Source organism: Dromaius novaehollandiae, chromosome 25, assembly GCF_036370855.1.
Source record: "Dromaius novaehollandiae isolate bDroNov1 chromosome 25, bDroNov1.hap1, whole genome shotgun sequence".
In the NCBI taxonomy this organism is placed as follows: domain Eukaryota; kingdom Metazoa; phylum Chordata; class Aves; order Casuariiformes; family Dromaiidae; genus Dromaius; species Dromaius novaehollandiae.
In genome coordinates, this window is record NC_088122.1 from 4,336,206 (window position 1) to 4,360,139 (window position 23,934).

The 23,934-nt window shown below is 45.0% G+C and overlaps 1 protein-coding gene and 1 long non-coding RNA gene across 2 annotated transcripts; one reads left to right on the plus strand and one right to left on the minus strand.

The window, feature by feature from the left end:
- Positions 1 to 746: 746 nt before the first annotated feature.
- Positions 747 to 15,886, plus strand: LOC112986222 (excitatory amino acid transporter 5-like). The gene is made up of 11 exons (XM_026105388.2): positions 747 to 923; positions 2,498 to 2,577; positions 5,243 to 5,455; positions 5,996 to 6,038; positions 6,672 to 6,894; positions 8,661 to 8,760; positions 9,371 to 9,604; positions 11,652 to 11,846; positions 13,304 to 13,438; positions 15,536 to 15,635; positions 15,749 to 15,886. The coding sequence occupies exons 1-11, from the start codon at positions 747 to 749 to the stop codon at positions 15,884 to 15,886; spliced, it is 1,638 nt and encodes a 545-aa protein (XP_025961173.2).
- Positions 10,065 to 15,469, minus strand: LOC112986225 (uncharacterized). The gene is made up of 3 exons (XR_003259961.2): positions 14,950 to 15,469; positions 11,635 to 11,685; positions 10,065 to 11,128 (listed from the first exon to the last, which is right to left on the minus strand). It is a non-coding gene; the product is annotated as an uncharacterized LOC112986225 (long non-coding RNA).
- Positions 15,887 to 23,934: the final 8,048 nt, after the last annotated feature.

Sequence of the window (23,934 nt, forward strand, 5' to 3'; positions counted from 1 at the left end):
GTGGACAGCAATGATTATTGAACAGGCATCCCAGCCTCCAGCCAGCTTCCCTGCAAAGCTACCTGGGATTTTGGGGATCTATATACCCATATTCCTATGGGCATGTTCAGCATCATCCAGCAGTGCAATGGGCTGCCAAACAGTTCAGATCAGTGTGGACACCTCTTTGATTAATTTATTAATGATCCTGGTGAGCAGTCTTCCTTTTGCAAGCTGTCACCCTAACGAGACCCTCACACTGCCCGAGAGGTAGAAGGGGACACACTTAAAAGTGACGGGAGCACAAACGCTCCTGTAGCATCCAGAGGCCGGAGACAGGATCCAGATCCTCTTAGACCAGGAACCCCAAAGAAAAGGGATCTCTGGGCTCTAATTCCTGCCCTCAGCCTCAGCGCACGACCTGATCCCACGGCAGGGGAAGCGGCTGCAGCTGGTGCAGCCACGCAGCCATCAAGGGTTAACGCGGCAGGGCTTGGCGCCAGGCTTTCGTGGAGCTGACTAGAAAGCCAAGCCCAGATTAACCAGTTGAAGACGTCACTGCCCATTAGGGAGAAAGGTTCCCAAATAGCAGCGCAGCGCTGCCCGGTCCCGGGGATTAGCCACGCAGCGCGCTCGGCTCCGGCGCTCCCTGGCAAAGGGCAGTTGTCCGTGGAGCTGGTTCCCGGAATGATGAGCCAGCCCGGCGGCACCGGGGCCGTCGCGAGGACCTGCTCCACGGGGCACCTTCTGGACGGCTGAAGAGGATCATGTGGGAGCGCTTCAAAAAAGCTTTGTTAAACTCACTGTCCGCTGGTTTCCTGAGCGTCTGGAGGTGGATACAGGCTTTCTGGCGCAAAAATGGCCTGTTGACTCTTTCAATGCTGTCCGTTGTCACCGGATGCCTCCTGGGATTTTTGCTGCGGGCTCTGGAGCTGACGGAGCTGGTAAGTGGGACATCGCTGGGGACGGGGACCGGAGCGATGGGGAAGAGGTGGACCCCGGTCCTGACACGTGCAGCCGAGGGACACGGATGGGCACAGCTCCACGTACGGCCTGAGAAACTCAAGGCACATGCTCCTGCTCAAGGAAATAACCTTTCAGTGAAGGCTTTTCCCTGTTTTGGGTTGTTTTTTTTTTTTTTTTGTCCAAGCACCATTTATAAAAGCCACCAGCCCTGAGCAGGACAAATCCTGCCTCCCTCTGCTGGGAGTGGAGTTATTTACGCCAGCGTGGCCGGGTGCGGGGCTCCGCGTTGGGCTGTGGACGAATGGGGAGAGGCACCGGCTGGATCCCCGGGGCTGGAAGAGCCTCCAGGGAGGGACGGGGATGGGAAAGGGGGGGTCTTTCCTGCCCAGCTGCCCTGATCTGGGGTTTGATGCTCAGCAGCAAACTCCCCCCGGTGCAAAATAGCAGGGCTGCCTTGGCGTCCCCAGGAACGAGCTGTTTTGTGGTTCTTGTCACTCTGTCCAAAGGCCGGGCAGAGGAAAAAGCGAAGCACGTACAGAAAGCCCATTACCACCCCTGGAAAAGGAGCAGAAAATAAATACGGGGCCAGCTGAGAGTTGGCGGGCTCCAGGGCCACCTCCTTCCCCAGATCCTTGGAGACTACTTCATTGGAGGAAAAATGTGCCGAAAAGGTTTGATTGCTCAGCACTTCCTAGGAGCATTGCACTGTTAGATGTCACAGCACTAAAATCCATATGGCTTTAAGGACACTGAGCATCTTGGCTGTGGCTCACTCCTGATCTTTGCCCGGGGCTGGCACAGCCAGGGATGCAGGATGCTCCATGTGCTCGTTGTTACAGCGCAGAGCTTGGCTGGTGCTGGAACATCCCTGTTTAATCTGCAAGGATTTAGCAACGTCTTGTCACTTCAATTAAGAGTTTCGGCATCACTGTCCATAGCAGAGATGATTCTGTTACTTAAGCAAAGCAAGACGTAATCTCCGCGGGTCCCGGTGCACGTGCCCGTGCGAGCTCGGCCGGCCTCCCGCGGTGCTCCTGGCCCCCGGGGTCTGAACCAAGCTGTGGGCCTGGCAGAGCCATGGGGCTCCTGCCGTGACCTGCCCCATCGCCCTGCCCTCACGCCCTGCCTTGCACCAAGCCCAGCAGCCTGTTGCTCAGCACGCACCGAGCTCTCGTTCTCGCTGCTTCCAGTCCCCTGCCCCAAACACCTTGCCGCCCGCGGCAGGGACTCTTGGCCCAGCACGTCCTCTGGCTGCGCTGAGCTGGGTCAGTCTGGACTGAGGACGACTCCCTGGGCCTTGAGCTGGGCCCTGGCCAAGCCCCAGGTTTGCAGCTGTCTTGTGCCAGCCCCTTCCTACAGCCATCACAGCTCAAACCCCTGAAGCACACCGGCTGCATGCAGTGACCTGGGCCACCTTGCTCCCTCCAGCCCTGCTGTGCGCTGAGGGCCCAAGGATGTTAGGAAAAGGCAGATTTGTCAAGTTTGAGCCCTTGACTCAAGATCAGTGTCATTCTCAGCTGCTGCCTGATGCAATTGCTCTGTTTCTGCACAGGAGAAGCAGTATTTTTCCTTTCCTGGAGAGCTCCTCATGAGGATGCTAAAGATGCTGATCCTGCCCCTCATCACCTCGAGGTAAGACATGTTCTTCTGCTTCAGAAGGACCACCTTGCTGTCACGTTGGATGGGTCCTGCTCCCCTTCTCCAGGGTCTAACCTGGGGAACAGAACATGCCAGGGATCGACAGGTTGCACAGCGGTGATCCCATGGCCACACTCGCCTCTGCCGCACGGGTCTCACGAGCACCCATCCAGGCGAGGCTGAGCAGGAGCACAAGGGGGACAGGCACTGGCTTTCCAAAGCTGCTCCTGCTTGTCTTAGACTGAGGCTTTAACAAATGCTAAAGCCTGCGGAGCTGGACGTTTGCTCTATCCCGTTGTCACCGGGTCCCACCGTGCCGCTGCTCCAGGGCTCGGCGGGATGCAGGCATTGGGAACGACCCCTCTGCGGTCTGGGGCCTGGGCTCGGCAGAGGTCTGGATAGGTTGGGTTCTTTATGCTTTGCTAGAAAAGCCGCAAGCGAAGCAGATAATAGCCCAAAGATTAAGCTGTCCAGACTTTGGAGTTAAGCATCATAAGCAGCGACGTGCGTACGAGGAAGGAGTGTTTGATTCTCGGGCTGTTCTTCCTGGCTCTCTGCAGGCTCAGGCAGACGCCCAGCCGGGGCAGCACGGGTGCGTACGGGAATGGTTTGGGCCTTGGGGCCCAGCCCGAGAGCCTCTTTCAGCAGCTCAAGAAGGTTGCACAGAAAGTCCAATAAAACCGAGCGTGCTCATCTGGGCTCTGGGTGATTTCGTGTGAACTTCCCGGTACCCTGGTCGGAGAGCACAGCACGAGGCTCTCCACGCGGCAGGGAATTAGGAGGGTGCTGAATTTAGCTGCAGGATATGACTGAGCTGCATCACCTGGGCTTGGTGGACACCTGCACTGGTGCAGATACCTGCACTGGTTTGGGTGCTTCCTTCCTTTGTGTGTCCGTCCGTCTGCCTGGCCCGTCTGCAGGCTGTTGACAGCTGGCAGATGTTTACACCGAAAGTAGATTTCCTTAGAGAGGATTTTGAGAAGGTTCAGATGGAAACTGCAAGTATTGCTCAATACTGTGGTTCATGTTTGCAAAACCCACTTCTATCAGCCTGTCCAGCTGTAGAAATAAGAAACAGAGTTACCTTTAAGCCTAAATCTGATTTTGAAGAGCTTGGATTGCTTTACATACTCTACGCAATCGCTGGTACACTGGGCATAGAAAACACCCAAGCACTTAGCTCTTTGTTCATTTGGGGACGTCCCACTTCTCTCTTGTTTTTTCGGTTTGCTCACTGTCTGCTTTGCCTTTGGTTTATTTTGGGAGCGCCGTGGTCTCTATCCTGGCCACACTTGGCATTTTCTGTATCAGCCCTCACAGAGTTGCTTTCTTTTTCCTTTCAGTATTTCATGTCTCCTCTTCTGTCCTGCTGCCTGGCTTTTTAGCACTCGGGGTGTTCCCAGCCCTCATCGCAGCGTAATGATATTTTGTCCCGGGAGCTTCCTTTCGGGAGCGGACAGGGCGGCGCGGGGATGGCTGCTGGGGCAGAGCGCAGCCGCCCACCCTCCTGCCCGCGGTCAGGGCCGCCGGGGCTCTGAGCATCGGGAAGCACCCGCAGCCTGCAGCGTTCCTCTCACAAGCTGGATGAAACCGGGCTTTTTTCTTATTTAATTACTACATGGTGGTGAATTTGCTGCTTCCCTCTACGCACCGTGCCATAGGGGACCGTGGCTGTTTAGGGGGCTGGATTTGTCCTGGCTGGATGTGACATTCGGAGGCTGTGCAGTCGCTGCAGAAGCCGGCCCTGCTGCCTTGCTGCTCCAGGTGCCTCTCCGCAGCGACCACGGCACCTTTTCCCCTTCTCTGCAGGGAGCTCAGCAAGCTGGGCTCCTTCTACCTCACGCTGGAAAGCTCCAACGTCCACATTGCTTTTTCAGCCTCTCTCTTTGCTTCTGCCACGGAGGCTGCTTGGGGCCACCGCAGCCCTTCCACCACGGTCCCACCACCACGGTCCCACCACTGCAGTACCACCAACATGGTCCCACGTTGCAACCCCACAACACCCCTGTTTGCCATGACTGCTGGCCCCACCAGCACACAGCCAGCCTGCTCTGCTCTCACTACTGGGCTCGTGGCCTGTAATACCCTCTCTATTTTTAGCCCAGTTTTGTTTAAAAGTAGCTTATGGGCTAGTTCTTAGGAGAGCTTATGTGTACACGAAGTCCGAACCAGTGGCTTGCTCTTACCTTGGGCAAGTTGGGTCTGTCCCCATCAGGATTTTATAAACCTTGTTAATACCATTCTTTGATGTCAATAGAGATGTGCAGTTGCAGCATCAGTGCGTCAGAGGTTTAAGCAGACAATATCGTACAGAACAAGAAGAGCATTAGTTATTCACTATCAAAACATGATAAGAGTATTACTTGTTATCCCTTGGAAAACAACAAAAATGGCCAGACCTTGTAAAGGGACACACAGCTGTCTCCTGCACACCCCGGAGCTGCCCCCCCCCGCCTGTCCAGGGAGCCTGGGGGCAGCCAGCCGGATCCCGTGGAGAGCTACCACCCAGGCACACCAATGTGCAAGAGCTCGGTGACACCTTTAAGCACTGGTAAGAGGAGCAGCTATGGAAACTTGTTGCATGTTGGAGATCTGGTCCATCAGGTGCACCTTGTGCAGTTACGGGAGCGGATGCTGACCACCATGTTTTCTGTTCCAGCCTCATGTCCGGGCTGGCCACCATGGACTCCAAGGCTTGCGGGAAGATGGGAGTGATCACAATCACCTACTATCTCTGGACAACCTTCATGGCCGTGACCATCGGGATCATCCTCGTGGTCAGCATCCACCCTGGTGCAGCGGCCCAGAAGGAGGAATATTCTGTGAGGAAAGTGGTGCTCAGCTCTGCCGATGCTTTACTGGATTTAATCAGGTACGTCGCACAATTTCAGTGCCCTGCTCACACTGAAATGCAAAGTTTGGAGGCTCTTCCTTTGCAGTCCAGGCTGTGATATACCAAGCCCTGCAGCTCCTTGAGCTTTGCAAGGTGAAAACGAGCAGGAGTTGGCCCAGTGCTGGATTAAAGCACTAAAAGTGAACTAGTGTTAACTAGCAAAAGTGGTGCAGCACTGGGGCAGGGAGGGAATCTCCATTTCTGGAGACGTTTGGTCGACTGGACAAGGCTCTGAGCAACCTGTACTAGCTTTGCAGCTGGTCCAGTTCTGAAGAGGGAGCTGGAGATGCCAGACCTCCTTCCCAGCATCCAGCTTTCTGTGAACCCAGTTTACATTTGTGATCCACAGCCCTGTTCCTCGCTCACAGACCAGCCTCGCTTTCCCCTGGCTTGCGCTGAGAACATCAAGCAGGCGTCAGCTGTAACGGTCCTCTCGGCCTCTCGCCCACCAGAGGAACTTCCCAGGCTCCCTGTGGGCTCACGAGGTGCTTTAACCTCTGCACAATTACTCTCTTACAGGAACATGTTTCCTTCCAATCTCATCGAAGCTTCATTTCAGCAGGTGAGTCACCTGGCTCCAGGGCTGCAGTCAGCTCAAAGCTCTGGAGATGCTGGGACAGCACCCAGCTCTGGACAGGGCTGCTGTCCCTGGCCTCGGCCCTTCCCCAGCCACCGCCTGGCCACGAGCCCCTTCCCTTTCCTTCCCTCCGCCTCCCTCCCAGCCCTGCCTGCTGCCCCGGCCGGTTTCCACCCACCCCAGCGTGGGCACTCCTTGCTGAGGGTGCGGGGCACAGGGTGGGCAGATCGGGTGATCGTTGGCCGTGCTAGCATCACTGCTGGTGGGGGACACCGAGCCTCAGGACACCCCTGCCTGCCCTCCATCTGGAAAGGCTGCTGTTCAAAACCACACAACATCTCTTCCCATGCGGCCAGAAAAGGGGGGAAAAAATGGGGGAAAAATAAGAGCCACAAGAGAGGAGATGTGCCTTGAACATGGCTGTGCTGCAATTCGCAGGGAATAATTATAGTTTCCTTCCTTCCTTGCTTTTCTTTCTTACATCAATTTAGTGCCTGAAAAGCAAGCTTTGAACCTCCAGGACCATTTGAGCTAGTGATGGCTTTGGCACTGAATTTAGAGCAAGATGGAGCCTATTGCCAGCAGGACACTGACCTCACTTCTTTTTTCTTGTTCCAGTATCGAACCGTTCTTGTGCCGGTGGTGAAGTCTCCGAGCCTTAAAAAGATCCTAGGGAAATCTCTCAGTTTTATTTACTTTGCACCCGATGATGAAAACCCAGAAATCCATCGGCCTGTGTTTCTTGAGATTACGCCATCTCCCGAAATGACCTACAGAACCCTGCCTGGGACCAGCAATGAGATGAATGTCTTGGGAATCGTTATCTTCTCAGCAACAATAGGTACTTGTTAAATAGAGAATCAGTCTTCATGCTACTCCATGACCACACTTGCAGGGATATTTAATGGTGGTTGCAACCCAGAGTGATAACCGCTGTGGCCACTGGGCTGCATATCGAGCCAGGGATGCTCAGAGGTACCAGGACTGGCCATTTCCCTTCCAACTGCTCGTCCTTCGAGAACTGGGCACAGCACAGAGCTTATGACACCACCTTCCTCGGTGCTGTGACTAAAGAGCTCACAGAAGGGTGTTACAATGGATCTTTATGCATGGAGAAGGCTGTTTCCTCTCCAGATTTTCACTATGAGCCTTCATAGTCTGAGCATGTTTCCTGAGGGTTTAAAAAAGTTAATACCAGCTGGATGGTCCATTTTGTGAAGTTTATTAAAGTGAACTATAACTTTTGCAGATTCTGCCTGGGAAACTGCTAGTTATGAACAGTCCAAACCCTTCACCCTGGCATAGTGCTCAAGCTCACTGAGCGGGTGGCATTTGAAAATTGAGTCAAATTTAGCAAATGCCACTTATAAATCCACAGAAATTTATATCAGCTTTTTATGCAGAAAATAAGAAAAGCTCCCTGTATTGAACAGCTTACAAAACAACATGGACAAGGTGCTGGGCAGAAATTTAAGGAAGGAAGAAGGAGCAGGAACAAGTGAAAGGTACAGGGATGAAATAGGCTTAAAGGACAGAAAGAATTATTGGAAGCAAGAACTTGGAGACGACTCAAAGCATGAGATAAAATGACACTAGGTGCAAAGCTGAGCGAGAAAGAGAGGAATCAGGAGAGAAAAGAGCAGAAGGAAATGAGATTATTGTGGGGGCAGGATTACGTGAAGATTAAGAGGTGAGGGCAAGGATCTTGAACTTAGTGTGTGAGGAACCAAAAAGCCAATTAGAGGATTTAGAGGGTAGAGGTAGTGTAGTCAGAAGAGCAAGGGAGAATACCGATGGAGCACATGGGATTGCCATCAGAGGCAGAGGGGCCTGCCCAATTTTAAAGGCTATGATACAGTGACTGGCCTGGAGGAGATGGGTGAAGTGGGGCTGGGCAGAGACAGACCCACTTAAGGATCCTTGAAGATGAAAAGAGATGTCTGTGGTGAACTCTTGTCCCCATGATGAGCATGATCTGCAGACCACTGACTTCATGTGGTCCCCTGTCCACAGGGAACATACAGACCTCTCGGATGCAGAACACGTGCCCTCCTCCGGCCCAGCCGAATGAGCAAAGAGAAGCTGCTTTTCTCTTCCGAGATTACCGCCCCACCACCTTGCCAGTGTGGGTGTTGAGATCAGAGCTTCCTAACTTAGCAGAAAATCACCTGAGTTAGCCCAGGCCACCAAGCTGAACTCACCCCCACTTTTGCCCAAAACGGATTAGGGCACTTCTGGGAAAGTGGGCTCCCACGGACTGCTGGAGCTGGACCTCTGGGCTGTTAGTAAAACCATTCTTTGAAGCTCAATTGCTGTTCAGCAGGTCGGTCAGTCTCATTCTGAAAGGCAGGTTCAAGAGGAATTAATTTAACCACAGACGACACGAACACATTTATGAACTCCTCATTGGGGGGGACTATCTTCTTCTCCATCTTTGTACCACGTTGTAACAGTGTGGCTGGCTGCTGCCTCGACACTGTTGTAATCACCATGATTCATAAGGCATTTGTGGAAATTCGTATTTAGTCTGACCTTCTGTGATACTTAGCATTTTACACACTATTATTTCCTACTATTTAATAATATAAATCAATGTGCTTTTTGCAGGACTTCTCCTGGGAAGAATGGGTGAGCGAGGAGCCCCACTAGTTAACGTGTGCCAGTGTCTGAATGAAGCGGTTATGAAAATCGTCTCAATGGCAGTCTGGTAAATCTGTTCCTGCTTGATTCAACTGAGTAGTTTCTTGCCTGCTAATTAATAGTAATGTCAGTCACATGCCTACAGAAAAGGAAGCTTTGGGGGATTAAAACTCTGGAGGATAAAATATTGCCCTTTCCGCAATCAACATAACATTAGCAAAATGTGATGATTCCTAGCTGAGTTGCCTATGTATGGTGATGCTCATTAACTGCAGAGAGAAAACCTTCATGGGGGCATGTGAACCAGCACATGCTGGCCATCTATTGTGCATCCTGAAAAAGACAGGTTTTTGTGGGGGAAAAAGAATGAGATAGGACCACATAATCAAAGCTTCCATTCTAGTGCTTGCAGGCACAGTGCTGAATAAAGCTTGCAAAAAGCAACCTAATTCTAGAATTCCTAAACTTTGAGCGCTTGACTTTGCAACTTTTATATTCTTTTAAAACACTGTATTTTGACTAGAGACACGTAAGGTATGCAACCTTATAATATCTATTTTGAACACTGGATTTATTTTAGCATGACTGCATCCCACTGCACCAAAGACTGCAACAACTGCCACGTAGTGCTTAAATGATTACTGCATCCTCAAATTAATTTTTATTCTTCTTTGCAGGTACTTCCCTTTTGGCATTGTATTTCTCATTGCTGGGAAGATCTTGGAGATGGAAGATCCATCCGTTATAGGAAAGAAGCTGGGACTGTACGCCATTACAGTAGTGTCAGGGCTAGTCATCCATGGACTTGTTCTCTTACCTTTGCTTTTCATGCTCATCACCAAGAAAAACCCCTTTGCTTTCATCCAGGGAATACTGCAAGCCTTGCTGATTGCCTTAGCTACATCTTCCAGGTATGAAAAAAGTGGCCTCTGTTTACTAAATACACTGAAACACCTGAAAATGAACCTGGTTTAGCTCTGGGAGACCTGGCTGTGTGCAGCAGCTACAGACACAAACATCTAAGCAATGCATAATAAACAGTTTTTCAAAAATGCATCTTCAGATCCATCCAGCTCCCACTGTTCTCTCCTGCTCACTCTCTCCTGGTGTTTTCCCAGAACAAAGCAACGATGTTTGCGTATGCACTTGTTTTCAATTATTGCAGTTAGTTTTCTTTCAAAGAATTCAAAATAGGACTTTTACATGCTTTAAAAAGTATGCTGTTATGGTCCTGAATTTTAATTGAAAACACCAAAACATCTACTGAACACCTTATTGAAACTTAATTAACTACTGTGTATCCCAAGCTCCCCCAAGGAAAAGTTTTGTCTATCTTTTTCTAACCACAACCATTTTGATAATGTTTGATCATTTTTTTCCTCTATGTAGTTTTTATTGACAGACATACTTTAAAACAATGAAGAAACTTTACATCAGAAACTATCACTCTTTCTGAAAGACAGACAAGTTAAAATAGTTTTCTTAGAAAACATCTGACCAGCTAAAGGGTCTTTCTGGCCTCTCTCAAGTAATGCTTTTTCTCTCCATAATCCCAGTAAAACCATACAGGTTTGCTCCCCCCCCCCCCCCCCAACCTCTGCAGGACTCTTCTGCTAATATTACTACCTGATCTTTTCCCAAACTTGGGTCTCCATCTCTGTACCTCTGAAGCAGAAGGGCCTTGCAGAGAGACGCAAGTGTCCTGTTAAAGCAGCGCCTTTGCGTTTTTCAAGGGTGCAAAATCAGATTTATCAGAAAACGGGAGAGCCCACTGCTCTTCAGATTACCCCCAAAGAGGGAAGAGCACAGCACGTGCCCTTCTATCCTCCCTCTGCCCTTCATGAAAAATGGATCCATCCCTGCTTCTTCTTCTCTGCCATTTAACCACAATCATCAGCTCCCTGCCTGCCTTGGAGACACGTTTCTTCCTCTCTGCTCCTAGGAGAGGACATAAAGCAGGCCCAGTTTGCTGCACAGTTTCTCTAGGAACAACCTTTTCAGAACATAACTGCTCTGCAAAGCGCAGAGCTCCTGGGCCTTCTGGCAAAACCCAGAGGTTAATACGGATTTCTGCAGTGCCACCACCATAATAGCAGAAGCTTTCTATTTCACCATGCTGTCCGTAGGACAGCTGCTGCTTTAGAGCCAGCTAGGTGAGCTGAAGAGCTGCCAGTGTAGAGGACAGCGGGAAACCTGTTTGCCTTGTTACAGTCCTGCAGTCTGCTGACAGACCCCCCTCAGCGATCGATTGTGGGCTGTTGTTTCATTCACTGCACACAATAAAATGAAAAGAGGGTCCCTCTCTCAAAGAGTTTACAGTTTAAGCGTTCGTAATCCCATCAACTTCTTTTCTGCACTCTTTTCCTTTCTTCCATTCTGTCTTGGTCCTTCTGCTTCCTTATCCCAACTCCTGTGTTACATCTCATATCTTCTTGCTAGAAAGAAACAAGAAAGAAAGGTCAGTGGGGTACTAGATACTCGTAGTATGCAGGAGACAAACCAGAGATAAAGGAGTCTGGCTGGAACACCAGCATTGCCAATGCTGACAAATTCTGCCTCAGGCCAATATTCAAGGTGTTGCCAGATTAGCTGGGGGAACAGGGACGTACAACAAACAGTTGTAACTGTCACATGAAGCTCTCCATCCAGAGTGATCTCTTTGAATGCTGACGTGACATTCTGGACATTTATCTATCTTGTAGGTATAACAGACAAAAGCAGGCTCATTACACAGAGAGTTTCTAACAGCTGATTGCTTGGCAAATTACATACGTTCTCCAGGTAGCATCAGTTGAAGAAATGTGTCCTTCCTTCCTTCGCCATAGCAACTTGTATAACACTGCTGCTGCATTTAACCCCCGGAGGACCTGTATTTCTACACTGTGTGTTAATACAGCTGGTAGAGTGCTCAACACAAAACACACAGATAAGAAACACTCACCATTTCTTGTCCTGCAGCTCAGCAACCTTGCCCATCACCCTGAAGTGTCTTCTGGAAAACAACGGAATAGACAGACGAGTGGCTCGATTTGTCCTTCCCGTCGGTGCGACCATAAATATGGATGGCACCGCGCTGTATGAAGCAGTCGCTGCTATCTTTATTGCTCAGGTTAATGAGTACGATTTGGATTTGGGACAAATTATAACTATAAGGTAATTTTTTTTTTCAGTACTTGAACTATTTATCTCTGTTCATGTTGATAGATGTTATTACAACATCTCACAAGTTTCCCATTTAGCAGAGATCTTTCTACAGCATATCCAAAGTTAACTTTGCTGGAAAGCTGAATAATAGAAAAAGTAGCAGTGTAATATGAGCTCTTTTACACTGTATGCTAGGGAAAGCTTTGGTTCTGTAGTTAAAAAGTAGACTGCTAACTAAAACAGCACAGCTAAAAAGCTCAACATCCACAGTATGCATGAATAATATTAGCATAGTAGTGTTTATACTAGTATAATTTATTCCTCTTCGAGAATGAAATATCCTCATTTTATGAAGAGAAATAAAGCACCTATCTAGATAAAAATATGTAAATAATATTTCAAACATTTAGTAACTTTGGGTGGGAGCTACCTAACCTGAAACAGTGAAAATCCCAAACTCTGCATCCAAAAATTGGAAAAACCCTCTCTGAGGTTTGAAAAACTTCCTTTAGAATTTTGGCCAAGTATCTACCCCAAACTCCCTCAGGCAGTTTACAGTGAAACACGAAACAGAATTTGATTCTTTGTTGCTTGTCCATATGGCCAACTGTTTTTCCCCCTGCATCCATTTTTTTCCACTTACCTGCTCTGCATCGTACAGTCTCTGCACTGAAACACTCCACAGCTCATTCATGTCCTAAGTTTAGTTCCACAGACACCCCCTTGGTAACACTGACATCTAAATCTGCCTTTGACTGCTTGTTCTTGACTTTGCTCTGCCCCCGAACAGTGCTTGAACAAGTCTTTTGCAAATGTGGGTGTGAAACTAGACACAGAACTGACCAGTTAAAAGTGATGCAAGAACAGAAAAAAATTGGCCCAGAGCCCAGTGCAGAGCCAACAGAATGGTGTTTTCTAAGCACAAAGCCAAAAATACCTATTGCATGCCTTAGGCCATGATGTGCACAGGTACGTGGGGGCACAAGGTCCAGGACCTTGATAGCAAGAGGTCCAGGAAGGATGGAGGAAGCCAGACCTGCTCCGATTCTTCCATCAGGGATTGCTCCCAGAAGGGAACTATCCCCAACACAGAACTTCACTTTCAGAGATCTTGTTGGTCCCTTCCAAAAGCAAGGTGGAAGCAAACATACATACATACAGCGCAGATCAGGATTGGGGAGCTAAATTGTTTAACAGTTTAGATGCCTCTCATGATCTAAAATGGTAGGTTTGCAGACAAGGGAGGCAGCTAAGCAAGTGACAGAAAGCCTAAGAAGCATGAACTTTTACAGTGAGAGTTCACTATACTTTAGAGAAGTCCTTCCAGGTCAGCAAAGCATTCCAGGTCACCTAATAGGTGGATATTAGATCAACATAATGAAATTTATTAATAACTTTTTTGTCATGCAAACAAACCCCCTGAAAAACTTTGTGACAATAATGCTATGACCTTCTTATCCCTGCAGCATAACAGCAACAGCAGCCAGCATAGGTGCAGCTGGGATCCCCCAGTCAGGACTTGTTACGATGGTCATCGTGCTAACTTCTGTCGGGCTGCCAACCGATGATATTACACTCATCATTGCTGTAGACTGGGCTTTGTAAGTATTTGCCATATACAATGCTAAGGTTGGGTGTTAAGTGCCAGCTACTAATGCTTATGTACTTTGATTTCCTGGAGCAGTTCTAATGGAGATAAACACAGATTAAGGGATCACACAGCAAGGCCGAAAATCAAGTGTAGGACTCCATTTAGCTATCATTTTCTTGAAATAGTCTAGGATAACTATAGGCCAATAGTCTCCTAAATGACCGCAGATTGGAGACATTGCCATTCTGGCATGTCCACCACTGTCTAGAGCCTCATTATGGACTGTATTTGGAATAAGCGGTGATGAAACCCAAGCACTGTCTCGAGTAAGGTCCCAAATTTGAAAGAAAAAAGAAAACAGCTTTGGCTTTTTTTAAAAAAATCCAAATTCTTGGCTGATTGTATATCACATTTTTGTTGGAGGTCTCAAATAGGACAAAGAAATTCCGTCTTTCTGATATGTACATGTATACTTTTAAGAGATCAAAAGGAGTGAGAGGTAGAAAGGAGGGAGGAAAGCGGAAGTGTATTCTTGTCTTCATGAAACATTACCACATAAGGCTGCTAGTTGCTGTATTCCCTAGAAATGCCTCAAGTCCCAATCTTCTCCAAGCTGTCCATTTTGTGAGCAAAGGAGAGTGGACAGCATAGGACTCTGAAAGTGATTTGCTGGATAGGTAAGTGTTGGAAGGTAAAGTATTTGCTTTGGTGGAATATTCTCCCTGGAAGACGAACAAGATGTGAAGACAGTGTGAAAGGTCTCTGGCTTCCTGCAAGGAGAAATGAAAGCTACCCAGAAGGATCTCCACAAGAAAGAAAGAGACAAAATAGGTGGAAAGAAACTTTTTTAGTACAAAAGCAAGATCTCCAGATTAAAAAAATCAATCAGATTAGTATTAGTTTATATTTTATATTGACTTAACACTGACAATTACCCAGAATATATGCTCATCTACTTTGCTGTTCCTATTACTTTAATGTGGGAATTTTCACAATTAGAAAGAACTGTTCTTGTCTCCTAACTTACTAGAAAAGGGATAAAAAAAAGCAGGGAGAGATTAAAGAAAAAAAGAAATACTTATGGATTAATGTCATATCAGACCAGAAAATAACTGAAGTACGAATTGGTTGCTACACCAAATCACAGCAGAAAATCAGATAGCCAGTTTTTGAACAGATGTAGCAAAAAACCTGCATGTGATAGACAACTTCTATCTCAAAGACATATGCCACCAGAACTAAAATATCATTAGCTTTTCTAAAGGTATGGATGACATTTTCTAAGTACTGCATCCAACAGTGAGGAAGTCTACATTTTAAGCAGATAATGCCTATCTTGATAGTTGAAGACCAGATTGATCTTGAAACAAAAAATGATAGTTGACTACATTTGTCATAGACAAACAGAATAAAAGTCCAAACATATGCTCTTTGTGAAATGTACCATTTTAAAGCACCACAATAAAAATGAAGCAAATCTGCTCAGTGAAGAAAACATATAAAGTAAATACTGATAGTTACCTGACATGTGGTTGCTGAGTTGTTCCCCACAGCCATCCTAGAGAGAGTGGGAAACAGCATCAAGTATCACAGCTGCTTTTCTCATTCTTTCATATAAAAGAAAGTTGAACTTTTCAGATGAAATTTGTAAGACTAAAACACAATGGAAGTTAAATTGTTGAGTACCACAGGTATGCAATTATACTACCTGCTACAGTAATGCTGGTACTTCCTACTGATGTGAAGAGGTGCTTGGCCTATGGCTAGACAAATGCAAGACTTCCTCCCCCAAAAGGCACCTTGGGGAGTTTTATGATGCACCGAGGCAGCTCACCCACACGTTGAAGCAAAATACGCGATGCCTCAAGTTTTGGTAGTGGCAGAGTTACCTCTGTGCACTAAAAAGATGAGCATGCACTGCCTTAGCAGTACTGGGTTCAAGCAGACATTGTACCATCAGTCTGTATTTGCACAGGGCTGAGAGCACTACTGTACTTAGCTTGCTGTTAGTGAAAACTGTGATAGAGACATTAGGGACAAAGGTTCACCTGTTCCAAAGCCGTAAAAGATCATGGCCACCTCCACCTCATGGCTCTCTTTCTTCTAGGGACCGATTTCGAACCATGACCAATGTCCTTGGTGACGCACTGGCTGCTGGCATCATAGCACATGTCTGTGAGAAGGACTTTGCCCCCAAGCCCCCAGAAGTACGTATCGCTTGTCTGGGAGAGCAGTGGAACAGAGAAGATGTTAAGATTATACACAGAAACAAGGGATGGGCTCACTGAAGAAATTAAAATTACCTTTTTTCTTTTTGCAGCAAGATCCAGTAAGCAACAGAGACAAGTTTCCTTCTGTAGAGACCTCACTTCTGCAGCCCAAAGATAACGTGATTGAAATGATTGAAGAAATCTTGACCGAACAGACAGGAGTGCATTATAACATCTGTCAGGTGTAGGTCACAGCGTTCTCACTCCCAGGAAAGGGATCTTGGTGCCAAAACACTGACATCCTGAATGTCATATATGGATGCTCTGCAAGATGAAAGCCTTACTTGGCACAAAAAAGCAGAAAAATCTGATCCTTTGAAGACCTGGATGTGCCGAAGAGCACACGGATAGCACGGCTCTACCACTCGGTTGTTCCAAAGGGGGAAACAGAGCCAACTGCTTGTTGTAAACTGAGGATACATCTGCAAACTTGCTGCCCTGTCTGAAGCAGCTGGGATTTGAAGGTTTTATGCCACTAGTTTTTTCAAGCATAGCTCTTTCTAAGGTCAGAGAAATCAGCAGATAACAGAAAAATTGAACTGGATGAGATTAAAAAGTAGTAGAGACGGGACAAAAAATCTGACACCTTATGTCAGCAACCTATGTCTACTGTCTAGACTGCATTCGGTAAGGTTTTATTTTCTTTAATAAAGAACTTTTTTTTTTTTTTAAGACATTGCTTTTTCTTATAGCAGGATGTCATCTAAAAACTAAAATTTCAAGTATATTTTTTGTCTATAGCTCAAAATTAAATTTGGACACAACTGGATTTTCCAGTCATTACACAAAACAGAAGGACAGTTGGTTGAAATGTTTTCTTTCTCTCAATGATGGTCAGTATGAATAGCAAGAATCATTTTAATTAACTGAAGGGATGGACAGGCCTGCTTTACATGGATGTTTACAGGTTGTTTTATCAGAGTGAAAATAATCTACCAGGTCCAATTGCAACTGTGTTGATTTTCCCAGCTAAGGATCTGACCCTAAGTTTAAACTCTTGTTCCAATTATAGCCTTAAAGTATAGGCTTCCAAACACAGCCTTCTCCACAAAGGCCTTTTACACAAAGGATTCATGTAGCTGAATTCATTTCTCTCTCGAAATGACATCTCATCTCCTTTCCCCCACATCGGTATGCCACAGCATAAGACATCTGGAAGTAGCTTAAATTCCCACTAGCATCACTTGCTTTCTCCAAAAGGAGATACTCTTGACCGAACTTACATGGGGGGGGTGGGGGGGAAGAAAAAAAAAATCAATAAGGCTCCTATTATTCCGATGAAGTTGGATCAGAACCTGAGAGAGCGACTAATGAGTTGAGGAGGATCATGTCAGCATGACTGTATACACACAAAGTAATGAGAATTTAACTGTGGTTGAGGGACAGAGGTTTCTGGAAGAGATTTCGAGAAGACAGAAGAGTAGCACAGAGTGGACAAAATCCCTGGGCATCATCAAAAGCAGTTTGATTCCCTCCTGCCTGACTAGATTCAGAACTGCTGGGACTGGAGGAAGTCAAAATAACATGCTCCACATTAGGCAATTCAATGAACTTTACTCAGCAAGCTGAAAAGTACCTCTGCAGCTTTAAAAAAGTCAAATATGACAACATCCTACTGACTGATACACTGCCCCTTCATTTTAACTATTTAGTCTGTTTTCTGAGCTACTTGTAAGAAACAGAAAGGTCTCTCTCTCCATCCTAATGATGAATGCATAAACTTTTCTGCTTTATCTCACTACAGCTGAAGATGGCAACAAGCAGCGATAGGTGCACATATTAAACAACACTGAATGCTAGTGCACAGAGAACTTGAGCCACAAATCACAAAATAGATGTTCTCCTAATTATGGCTTGTGTGTATAATATCTTAATAAAATTGCAAAGCAACTGAGGAAAGGAACTTGGTTGCTGTCCAAATATTATTTTCACTGGGAAAAATCACAGAAAGTTATTTTTGTAAACTAAAATCCTTGTGAAAAATATTTATCATCTTTGTGGCTATTAAACAAAAGTAGAAGCAGCCCTTGGTTCTATGGTACCTCCCTAAACTGTGGTAAAAAGTCTATCTTTTTGGCCATGTGAGCTTTGATGGGGGGATGAAACTTCATCTATGTTTTGGTAAATTTGGTGATGTGATTCACAATGAATATGACCTGATACAAATTGGCAAACTGACCCTTCAGCTTAAGTGAAACCTTTACACAGGAGATAACAGTTCATTCCTAGAGTCCATGATTAAATTACCTCTATCTCAAAGAATAGGGCCCTTTCTGTTCTCATTATTAGCTGTTTTCCAGAGCATGAATTATTTTTACATAACTGAATTTATAAAAAACTTATGAGTTTTGATCAAGGAATTTCATTTTTATATTATTTTTACATCTTTTTAAGATTTATAAATGAAATGACCATAGTACTAGTGTAGCATGATGACATTTGAAATGGTATATACAGTCAGTAGAGAGCGCTGCTACCTCTTCTTCTGTCAAAACTTAGTTTGTGTTTTACTGAAACAGGAAAAAAAAGAATAACTCAACTTTCTACCTGCCAAAAAAAAAAATCTATCTTGCAATTTAAAATTTTATCATAAATTTTAAAACTATCCCACAAAAAGTTTTCTAGAATAATTTTTCAAAAATTCCTTCCACGAGAAACTTTGAAAGTCTTTACTTAAATCTGGAACAGCAGAATTCTCTGCAAAATGAGATTTCCCAGCAGTTCTAAGCTATACAGATGCTTTAAAAAAACCCACAAACGCTATTTTTTTGGTTAGCAGCACATAACCTATACTAAATGCTCCTATGAGGAGTAAATCCCTCCCCACTGAATACAGGGTGGGAGCTGTGCCTTTGCCCCTTCCTCTCTTGATTCACTGCTCATATTTGCTTAAGGAGTTTCTAATTTTGTCTGATGTGATAACAAGTCTTCTACAAACAATGAACGCATCATTTTAATCCTTACTGCTTAGGGCAGAACACAGCCCTACTCGATCATGTGCTTCCAAGCTCTAAACAAGAAGTACTATTTTTTTCCTCCTTTTCTGCAAAGAAGCTACTTAAAGAATTACCTAAACTGACCTAAAAACATCTTGTGATGCAAGTTTGCACAAACAAGATGTTAGATGATTCTGTGCTTCTGTCCTCAGAACCTCACGCTCATGTAACATGCAAACAAGTGAGGGAACCTGCCAAAAGAAGTATTCACCAGTGGCAGCTTGTGCATGACCCCTGCCTCCTATAAAATTTTGAGGTGCACCTCCCATAACTTCACACTCAAGCTGACCTCCATCACATAATTCTGTGCAGGTGCTCTTCACCTCATGAACCATCACACACAATTCCATCCCCTCCATACAACTTCGTTGAGATCCTATTGAAGATGTAGTGTATACGAGAGCATAGTAAGACATGGCTTACAGCACAGTAAGGACAACGTTCACAGTAACATCATTTGCAAACCGCTGGATTTCATAACAAAGGTTCAGATATACTTCATAAATTCTTCGTGTAGGGTTCAAATGCATCTGCAGCTTTGATGGGCTCCCAGGAACTACGTTCAGATTGACTACCCAAGTAGGCGTAAGCCACAGAATGAAGTGCAGAGGTGCCTTAGCTCAGATCTCTACTCGTCTGGCCAATTCTGCTCCATGTTCCATTCTACTGTGTTGACATATTGTCCATTTCCAAACGTTTTCAGAAGGGGAGGAAGCAAAAACGTCCCTGTATAGGACACTCCAAAATCCACGTCTAAAAGAATCAGCTAGCATTGTGTAAACTGCAGAGGTCCCAGACCTTAGGTGTGCAACTTAAACTTTTAGGAAAAAAAAGGTAAGTAAAGTGTCTCATTTAAGCCAGACAAATGAGGTGCCCTGCAGTCAACAGTGAGAGACAGGCACCTTTAAGAACAGTTCATCTGTATTTTACAATTAGACTCCTAAATGCATCCTGTATTTTATGATCAGATGAATTGTCTCCTGAAGGTTCTTACTGACAGGCTCGGACTGGGTGCTAAGACTTTTAATTGCTCAAGTTAGTTGGATGAATCCCACTCTAAATTATATGTTTGAGCAGAGATTTTTATTTTTAGAATGCTGAGCCTTTAGAGTCTATTTTGTAAGACCAGATTTGGGGGTTGATTTTGAAACACAGACTACCCAAACCACGTGCCAACACAAACAGGAACAAATGACAGTGGAGAAACATTATACCCAGCCCAAACTTGCTGAATCACTTACCTGGCAATCTCACCTCAAAAATCTTCTACTCACTGTCCTTGAGCAGAACCACAACAAAACAGATACTGAACCATTCTCCTTCTTGATTCCCTTCCAATATTCCCAAAGTCTTCAATTATCTGCAAAGCATTACCTCAAACCACATTCTGGTGCTAAAATGTTAACAGCAGCAGCATCATGCCCACTATCTTCAGAGTACTGTCATTTTTTTCTTTTTTTCTTTTTTTTTTTTTTTTGACATTTTAGCTCCATTTTGCTGTCTTTTTGTCTGCAGAATCCTAAATAAAGCTGTTTGCTTTGGCAGGCAGCAATTGTTGGATACAGACGGAATGAATATTCTTTACATTTACATCCTGTTAGACATCTGATAGCAATTTCACAGTTCTAGTCAGGTAGAATTCTTCATGATTCTCCTCCCAATGGCCATAAATACCAACTTGTATTTACTTGTTAGTTTCTCATATATTGAGAATTCATCCTCTTCTTCAGATGATGATACCTGAAATCCAGTCAGCTGTCTTACAGAGTTATTAGCTGCTCTTCAAGATCATAACTATTTTCTTCCAACCTGGGCACCAGTATTTCCTATACAGGAAGTCTTAAGTAGGAAATAAAATACTCACACATATACTCTGCAAGTAACAGTAATTATTCACTTGCTCATAACCAGAGTCATAAGAGCAGAAACTAATTCTATCTTTGTATTCATGAATACCATTGCTTTTCCAGGTATGATAATATTTCTGACCACCTCTGGTTCTGTTGGGGAAGCAGGAAATGGAACTGAGCACCAAACAGAGCAATTAACTCAAAACCAAAAGAAAACTGCATAGGGTTGAACACCACGAGCTCAAGTAGTTGGACTTGGCCATTTTCAGTCTGCAACTTCTCGCCTTGACAGTGCCAGACCAGACGTTACAAAGAAAGGTGCAAGAACCTCATAAACAGGCAAATACAAAACAACCTGTTGCTCCCCACCTTCCCCAAAGCAGGTCTCATCCAAATACACAGCTCTTTTAATAAGTCCCCACGGAGGAGGTATTCTCTCCCAAGACCTTCTTTTCTCACCTTTCAGTATGGAAGTAGAAGCTCTAGGCTGCTATTTCTCCTTAGCACATCCCCACCACAAATATCAAGTGCACTTGTGAGATCGGCACAATTGGGTGAAAAAGGATAGATACCATTTTAAAGCCTGGGAGGCTGCTGTTACTCACAAATAAGTGACCTATATATGACCAAGCTCCTCAGGCTTGGAGTCTGGAAGTAGTTCAAGTTCCAAAAAAATCTGTTCAGCATAACTAAGATAAAGTTCCAAAATCTATTCAAAATTTAAGAGCTCTTTCAAGATCCTGCCTGTTTTCTTTGAGGTTTATTCTCACTACACAAAGAAATTTTTAAGTTAGACATAAGCACTGCCTGAAAGAAAAAAGCCATAAATCCCCTCAAATGTCTCAAATACTTGCATCTTCAGCACTCCTTTTCCAGTCTATATTATTGCAGGAATTGAAGATACATCTGCTCTCTGCATACAAAACACCTTGGCTAGGAACTGGGCATGCACAAGTTAGATATATGGTGTAGCATACACCGGCTTAGTAGTTTGGAAATAATTTGTCCCCAGTCTCCCCTCTTCACTCCGTGGAATTTTAATTTCCAACAAATATGTTAGCTAAAATATGATGTTCAAAGAACTAAAGAGACTGTAATAATTAACCCACGCACCAGCTCTGGAAGACAGGGGAAAAGAAAAAAAAAGTCAGACAGTAATACCCAGAAGAGGGGGAGAAAAATCAAGAGTAGCTGGCCCTATACGACATAAGGAGTCCATGACAGAAACAGATTACGGTGATACAAGCTTAATGTCAGCAATTCACTATCCAAACTCACTTGTGTACAAAGAGCACTACTTTCCTGTACTCTGAAGCCCAGAGTCAAAACCAAAGTATATGCTTTAACTCCTTCCTTACAGCCCTTGGACTTCAGTATGTAACATCCTTATTGAACAGAAAATTTCTTGAGCGCAGAGTTCAAGTAATGCAAAGTTGCTACAGAAAAATTAGTCTATGAACATGTGGAGTTATTCATAATGCCCAATGCAAGTGCTCACAATTAGTTATACAGCCTGCTAAATTCTGTTGTTTCTTACGAGTGATGGCTTTGTAACTAAGATATCTCTTAAGTTTGGGTTCTTGTTTTAATAAAAGGGTTTAAGAAAACAAAACAAGAAAATCCTGTGCGCTGCTGTCATGGCTTTCAAAATTGCAGCATAAACTTCTGGAAGCAGACCAAGGGACGTAATGAAAACGGGTGAAGCAGGAGCAGAGTAACTACACAAGAGGCAGCCTCATTTTACAAAAATACACAAAAGTTTGACACATTCTTTAAGAATTAGTGCAATCCAAAGAATAAACCTTGACTCTGTTTGAAGCTCTGATTTTTCTGAGTTTCTATAAACTCTTTCTAGTATAATGAGGATGAGCTCAAAGAGGAATTTGAATGGCACAGCACTTACACTTCTGCAGCAAATGTATTTATTTAAAAAAAAAGCACACATATAAAGAGGTCTGGAAAGTCCTGACAGCTGGATTTACAATTACCACTCACCATCATTATACAAAGAGTTTAACTGTGATAGCTATCAGACATAAAATAAGCAAATAATAATAACGTGCTTGAGCCAGGAGAAAAATGATCCTAAGAGAAGGCAAAAACACATCACCAATAACAAAGCAGGAAGTTTTAAAAGGACCGTAGCCTCTTTCACACTTCTCAAGAATGCATGCTGCCAGCTGTTCACGGTCATACAATTCAGACTATTCTGAACCAGGCTGGAGTGGGGGAAAAGAAATGCCAGAGTCCTGGTCCCTAAACAAAGAAAACAGTCTCTTAGCAACACCCTGTTTTGTAACAAAGAATCCAGGCTTAGGTGCCTCTACTGACAACAGCTACGGCAATGAGTCATGGGAGGAGAAAAAAAAAATGTCTTGGGTAAGCAGGTCTCCAGCCATATGGGGCCGTATGAATGAACACCTGACACTCCCTGGCAGCCGTACACAGCAAGATGCTCATTTACTAAGCAAGCCGCTTCATTCCTCACCAAATACAGCCTCCAGTTGGTTTTAATCTGCAACTCAATTAGGAACACATTACATGAACCTAATATTACAAAGATATTTCTGACAAGGATATTAATTCAGTGACAAGCCTCACGACTCCTTGGCTGGCTTTGGACAGTAAACAACTGCCTCTGTTATCACTGTAATGTGATCGCCTAACTTTACTTGGGAGAGGCATCAAGCTGGCTCAAGAAAATTCTGCAGTTCATCAGAACCTTCCTGCGTGCACATGAATCATTCATTTCACTATATCCCTCAAGTTCTTCCTCGAACTACGTAATAGCCCTCACTTCCACTTGTGCCCCATCCCCAGCTAGAAAACAACCAAATTGCTCAACTGGTTCACTGTCAAAATAAGGAAAGCAAGATGGTGGAGTTCAAAATTAGCAGCATGTTGAAAGGCTTGTGCCTTTCTATTCATTCCCACTGAAGAGAACACAACTCAATGGCACTCTGTCACACGCTGCACTGAGAAACAGGATATCCAAAATGATTCTCTGCAAGTGCTCACTCCAGTCTTTTAGTAAGTGAAAACACTAAATGGCCATTTTGAGCCTCCCTTTCATGCATCTATGCAACAAAACCAGCTCTACACTCAGGATGAAATCAAAACCACCAGGTGAACCTAGATTTCCAAGTTCTCACCAACAATCTTCCTCTATGTTCTCATGCAGAGATGCAACAAGATAGCTGATTGTCAGATCCTGTCCATCACATAAATGACTAATTCCCCACCTAGTACATCTCTTATTCAAAGGATACAAGCAGACCAACAGCAGTAATAGGTGAAAATGAGACTCCTCACATTATCATCTTCTCAAATACTTCAGTCCTGTGTGTCACAAGGTACCATGAAGCACACGATTGGACCTGTCCAGCTCAT